Below are 7,178 nucleotides of genomic sequence, written 5' to 3' on the forward strand. Positions count from 1 at the left end.
AGCCCCCCCCCCCCCCCCCCCAAAAAAAAAGAGACATTCCTGTTGATGGTGCACAACGATAAATTAGTCTTATTTCTTTTCTTATGTATTTACCGACAAAATTATTGAGCTAGGTGGCACAATCAGAAATTGTTCTTTTTTATTGGTATAGTATATACTGGCACCTTCATCCCAATCGCTGTCGGGGCCATAAAACTTAGATGAGCTCACTTTTGATCCCAGTCTCTTTTTTCTACATACTATTAATTCCTTTGGTATACGTGAGACTGTGATCAAAAGTAAGCCCGTCTAAGTTTTATGGCCCTGGTGCAAGATGTTTCAAATATGATAAATATGACCGCCATTTTTGATTTCCCGCTTATGGTACATAAATATCTGGTATATCTTTAAACTGACATTGTCATCACATTATTTTTTTAAAGTAGGACAGAGAAATTTTTTCACTAACAAATCTCAGGGCCGAAGTATAGGAGGGTGCGAAAGGTTGGGCTCCCAACATTTTTGTGTGGAGAATAATCTTTTGCAATTGTTTTATTATGAAAATTCATTTATAGGCTGCACCCTCCCCACTTTTTTTTTTTTTTTTTTTTTTTTTGCAATATCATCAAACTCTGGCAAATTCTTGCGTTGATAAAAAAAAACAACTGAAAAGTTAAAATGGTAAAAGAAAGATATCCTAAACATAGCCTCCCATGGAGGAGACGTTTTGGCAGTTTATTTATTTTTTCATCGTCAATTTTTTTTTGCCCCCCCCCCCCTCGATAAACATTGATACTGATCTGCATCTATTGAGTGGTTTAATATTGAAACTCAAATTGAATAATTTTTCGGTTGAGACCTTAAAAACCGAAGCCCCTCTAGATCCGCGCAAGCCGTGAATAAGCGGGTAATGATTCATGTCACATCGTCAAATAATATAAAAATAAGAAGATAAAATAAAATTGGAACATATAAACAAAAAGTTAGAATTAAATTAAATAAGAAATTCAAATGAAAATATTAATATAAAATTGGAAGTTAGAATAAAAAAAAAAGAAAGAAAATCTAAATAATTTATTTCAATAGGAAAAAGAAGAAGTTAGAAAAAAAAGGAAAAAAAAAATCTGGCACTGATGCTCTCCATAGTTTCTCATAATCATGTAGACTTTACATTTAGACTTGTCAATTGTCTTTGTGTTTTATTCAGAGCGCGGAAATATAAATTCCGGAAAACAAAGTTTACAACATCAAAAATACACACATTCATAGTATAAACTCAAATTCAACACAGTTGTATGTTCAGAACTACATGCTAGGATGTCGGAATTACCTACTAACATATGTAGACTATGAAACTGATACGATTACAAGTTTGGATTTACAAACTTACAAGTTTGGATTTACAAACTTACAAGTCTGGATTTTTGAACATGATTACCCTCCATATAAATCCATGTTGATAAAAACAACCAAAAAAAAAAAAAAAAAAAAAAAAAAAAAAAAAAAAAAAGCAACCTACATTTATATACATTTTTCATTAATTTAAAACATGTATTGTGCGAATGACGACAGCGCTTCCTATGTTTTGCATAACTTATATACTTCAATTTATTAGAAATAAAATTTTGATATACCAGGTAAACTTGATATAAATATTCCAATAATATTTTGATCATATGTAATAAGAAAAAGATAAGACAATAAGACAATTTTAACATAAGAAGCATGTATGTCATATATTGAAAATGGATTAATACTCCAGTCTTTATATTATGATATAGACATACATGTATAATGAATGCTGAAAAGAAAGGGAAGAAGACTCGCCTTTTGAGGTACCTTATTGCAATAGCATCGATAAAAATTGTAAGTTGTACGATTCTTTTTTTTTTTTATTGTATGCCTTTTATTCATGTCATAAATTGTAAGTGTTCTCATTTAGCATTTTAAAAATGAGAGTCACTTCTTCTGAAAAAGTTAACACAGTTTATATCAGTTTTTACATAATTATGCATTCATCATATCTTGAGTTTCTGATGAACAATTCCTATAAAGTTTTTGGAGTTCAGGTCTTCCAACAATCTGTTGGAATTCCCATGGGTACCATGCAGTGACACCCCTTATTAGCAAACCTATTTTTGTATTCATATGAAGCAGAATTTATAAAAAAACTTTAAACATGAAAAGGAAAAAAAAAAACACACTTGCAGTGGTCTTCACCTCGACATTTCGATATATCGACGACGTATTATCAATTAACAAAAGTTAGTTCCATTCATATGTCCACTCGATATATATCCCAAAGAGCTTAAAATAAAAGATACCGGAGAGTCTGACAACCTGATTTATATTTGGATATCTTACTAGAAAAAGACGTTAATGGTAATCTAACAACAAGCTAAAAGCTTTAAGATAATTGTAACGACTTCTCAACTTTTCAATCGTCAACTTCCCTTACTTATGTAACAATAAACCATTATCACCTGCATATGGGGTTTATGTGTTTCACTATGGGGACTACAAGAATCCTTCAAAAAATTTATGCCAAAATTTTTACTCGTTCTGGGAAGCGCATTACATTTTAGCATTTTAAAAATATTTAATACAAAATGTACAATATTATCTATTTATTTCCATGCTCACATTTGCAAACAATTGATTCATAAACGTAGAATTCTAAGTTTCTCCTTTCTTAGGCGATTAGTTGACAATTATCTGTATTTTTTGTAGTATTAATGGCTATGATACATGTAATAGACATTTATTAAGGCTTTGAAATGCCATCAGCTAGTCTTGGGCCAGTCTGTTATAATTATTATGAAAAAGACAAAATAAAGTCAATTTGAGAAGTAAACTACCACAAGGTTTAATCTATCTGAATTCTTCTCACATGACAAATTGATAAACAAGTTGATGAAACAAGGATATCAACAGTCTTGTTTGAAGTCATCATACTAACTGTTTGTCCGTTATTTTCACATTGTTTTCCCCGTTTTCCAAGATCATGACAAGAAGCACACGGCGGATGTGACCGGTTCGCTAGGGATGCTCATTCCTCCATGGCACCTGGTCCCACCTCTGATGTTTTAGAGGTCTTTGCTAATTGACTTTTGAGCACGAATAAATATCACCTTTGGTGATTTCAGTGTCTGTAATTTATGCCGCGTTTAAAACATGTGCATCGTTTAAGAAGAGTTATAAGATTGTTCATTATTTGCACCCTTTACCTTTTTGAGATTGTGCACCCTTTTTTCCTATAATTAATGAAAATGAAAAGGAAGCTGAGGTTCTGAAACATTTGCAAAGAACTCGATACGTTACAGCGAACACCTATTTATTTGCAAATGTTTTTGCATTTATATATAAATATACTGTTTGAATTCAATTACTAACATATGACGCCCCGAAGTTGTTAGAACGGGGTGTTGATGAACTAGTAGAAAAAATAAGAAAATCCTAGAAAGTTCAACAGACTAGGAAATCTTCTATCATTTTTCAAGACTGACTCACTCTTACATGTACATTTGTTGATATCATATTAAACACAGGTTTTCGGACTTAATGAAGGTAAATATCCAGCGTCATTACCAACGTTAAACGAAGTTCCAGATTGTCCTAGGAATAAGGAAGATTGGCAGGAAGCTGCAGAAAGAAAGCACTGTGATCGAATAAAAAATACTGACCACCCTCCGTTTGTATATCACTGTCTGATAAATGCATGGGCAAATGCAACTGTCGAAGTTTGTGCTCCAACGTGGTATATATCGGGTGAGTTTTGTAAATAGAATGAAGAAATTGTTCTTGCTATCAATATAGCTGATTGTTTATTCATACAATTTTTACTTCTTAAGACCAAAACATATATGTTTAATTTAACTTTTGCGTTTAAGGTTATTGTGCAATGTATAGTGTTCCAGATGCTAGAGTAATTGATAATGAAAAGTATGACTGCACAAAATACACCCCTCCATGTCCAACACGTTACTTATCATCAGATGCTTACAATTGTAAGTAAAAGTAAAAACTGCAGCTTTCCAGTGTTTTTCCAATACTTTATTGCTTTTCTTTTAAATTAAAGCACTCTCCAGAGTTAAGATAAATAGTAAATTGACTAAATATTCTATGCAGATAGTGTTTGCTACGACATTGCAAGACCTAAAACAATTCAATCCACGTCACTAGTCAACATAACACAGGAGAGCTCAACAGAGAGGTAAGAAATCAACTGAAAAATAAAGGCATGTAAAACAAATATTCAATTAACTGTAAGTAACTGAAAACCAAGAAATATTTATTTCAATGATTTAAATTAATTCATATCATTTCAATTTTACTGTTTATAATTGACGCTTATATTTTGGCCTAGCATAGGCTCTATAAGAAAGAACAATGATGGGTAAATTGTATCATGTGCTCCACAATAGGCTGTTCAGCTTTAGGTCCCTGTCCTCGCTATTTACTATACATACAGAGTAATATTAAGAGACGGTCCAGTTATAAAACAAATGAATTCTAAATGGTCTCCTATAGTAAGAGAAACCTTAATGACAAATATTATTGCATTGCAATTTTTATGCCCCCATATCGAAGATTCGGGGGTATATAGTTTTTTCCCTGTCCGTCCGCCTGTCTGTCTGTTCGCAAAAACTTTAACCTTGCCCATAACTTTTGATTGGCTGGAGCTATGACTTTCATATATCACATGTATATTCCCTGTGAAAAGACCTTTCTTTGGGTACCATCAGATTTGACCTTTTGACCTTGACCTTAGAGTATGACCCACTTTTGCAAAATTTTATGAGACTTTAACCTTGGTCATAACTTTTGAACAGTTGGTGCTTAGGCTTTCAATCTTGACATGTGTATTTCTTGTGACAAGACCTTTCTTTCGATACCAACAACTTTGATCCTTTGACCTTGGAGTTTGCCCTACTTTTGAAAAAACTTTAACCTTGTCTATATCTTTTTAACACTTGAGGCTAGGGCTTTCGTACTTCACATGTGTATTTTTTGTGACAGGACCCTCCTTTGTATACCAACCATTTTGTCTCCTTGACTTTGACCTAGGAATTTGACCTACATTTGAAAAACATTAAACTTGACTATAATTTTTGAATGGTTGGTGCTAGGGTTTTCAAATTTAAAACGTCTATTCCTTGTGACAAGACCTTCCTTTGGATAAAAACCACTTTGACCCTTTGACCTTGATCTAGAGTTTGACCTTCTTTTGAAAAACTATAACCTTAGCTATAACTTTTGAACAGTTGGTTCTAGGACTCTCATACTTCACGTATGTAATCCTTGTGACAAGACCTTCCTTTGGATATGAACCACTTTGACCCTTTGACCTTGACCTAGGAGTTTGACCTACTTTCGAAAAACTTTAACCTTGCCCATCACTTTTGAATGGTTAGTGCTAGGGCTTTCATACTGCGCATATGTAATCCTTGTAACGAGACCTTCCTTTGGATACCAACAACTTTGACCATTTGACCTTGACGTTTTACTTACTTTTAAAAAACTTTAACCTTCGCCATAACTTTTGAATTGTTGCTGCAAGGGCTTTAAAATTTCACAGGTATATTCCTCGAGATAAGACTTTTCTTTGGGTACCAACATTTTTGTTCTCTTGACCTGTTTGACTTACATTTGAGAAACTTTAACTTTCGCCATTGCTGCCATACGGGGGCAAGTTTACATAGTTAAAGTTTAAAAAATAATAGAATAGTTACGTTAGAGACAATAGTTATGTATACGTTCATATGTACATGTCAAACGATACAAGAAACCCTTTTGTTTTACAAAAAAGTAGTTATTGATTCTGTTATTTTCATAGAACACAGTTAGCTTTAATGAATATACGTTGATTTCTCTGATCGCATTATTTTTCATTTTTGGATAGAACATGTATCGATGAATATTTCCATTCAAAATCTCAGCGATGTATTTTTTTTACTCAAATTTAGGTAACACATCCCATTATAAATTTAAACATCATTTTTAAGAATCATTGGAATCTTAGAAAACTAACGTGTATATTCATTCATTTTTATTAAAATTCCATTTAACATAGATGAAGTTTACAAACTGCTCCTGAAAGAGCTAGATGTATATGCCATATCAATGTAGAGTCATGTATTTATTTAAACTTAACTTTAGAGACAATTTAAAAGTTTTTAAAATCAATTGCAAGTTGTCATAACCTTTTAGCTCTTCTGACGCTACTCTCTCGACACCCCAAAAATTCACAACAATCTACTGGATACTGGGGACAGTTATCCCAGCAGTGTTTATAATTGTTTTATCAGTAGGATCCTTATGTCTTTGCAAAGTGATAAGGAAAAGAAAAGCTGGTAAGTATTTTGTTCACGTCCGGTTTCATGTAAATCCTATAGTTAGAATGCAAAAAATAAATAATTAATATATGAATAAATAAATAAATAAATAAATAATAAAAAATAATAAAAAAAAAATTGTGTTTTTTTTAATTAATGGTTTCTTTCTTCATATACATGTAGAGCCATTTCTTACGTATAACCTTTCCTTATCTTTTGAAATCGATAAAAGAAACGACACTAACAAATGGAAGGACGATATACTGCATGATATACATAGTGTTCATGATATAGATGTCAAGGATATTAATTTTAGTAGCAATTTTTGTTTTCTGAATACTATCAAATTATAAGGAAATTAGGTTAGGTATCCGGGGATTGAATAGAAACTTTCACTCCACGGAATTATCACTTTTATGGAAAAGATGCGATTTTCCTTGAAAATCATCTAAATTGATATCAGTAAGATAACGTAAGGTGAAACGTGTGTCCATAAAAAAGCAGAAGAACTAAGAAAATCGAATGCCATAAAAAGAATTCTTTTGAACACAACGGAGGGTAATGATATCTGAGGTTTAAATTTGTTTAAATTAACTTTGTATTCTTTTTTTAAATGTCATTCATAGACTAAGCACCATTTATTCATGAGCAAATCCTCAGCTTGCGAAAATTGTTTTGTTTCATATTTGATCTTCGTAGTATACTCTCCTTTCTTTGTTAAAAGTAATATTTTTTCTATGCGTTGAATTTAGGTTTTAGTACTTTTTTGTTTTTGAAATGTTTGATAACTGATAAAGAAATACATGTAGATGCAAGGTTATGTTCTATCTATACTTGATTGATTAAAACATCGGTAAGAGTTAA

General features: G+C 32.0%; 1 protein-coding gene across 1 annotated transcript; it reads left to right on the plus strand.

The window, feature by feature from the left end:
* Positions 1 to 1,759: 1,759 nt before the first annotated feature.
* On the plus strand, positions 1,760 to 4,196 carry LOC133178609 (uncharacterized). The gene is made up of 4 exons (XM_061313343.1): positions 1,760 to 1,845; positions 3,528 to 3,747; positions 3,870 to 3,986; positions 4,108 to 4,196. Exons 1-4 carry the CDS (start codon positions 1,774 to 1,776, stop codon positions 4,194 to 4,196), a joined length of 498 nt encoding a protein of 165 aa, XP_061169327.1. The 5' UTR covers positions 1,760 to 1,773.
* Positions 4,197 to 7,178: the final 2,982 nt, after the last annotated feature.

Source organism: Saccostrea echinata, unplaced genomic scaffold, assembly GCF_033153115.1.
Source record: "Saccostrea echinata isolate AGI-Se365-2 ecotype Australia unplaced genomic scaffold, CSIRO_AGI_Sech_v1 ptg000003l, whole genome shotgun sequence".
Classification (NCBI taxonomy): domain Eukaryota; kingdom Metazoa; phylum Mollusca; class Bivalvia; order Ostreida; family Ostreidae; genus Saccostrea; species Saccostrea echinata.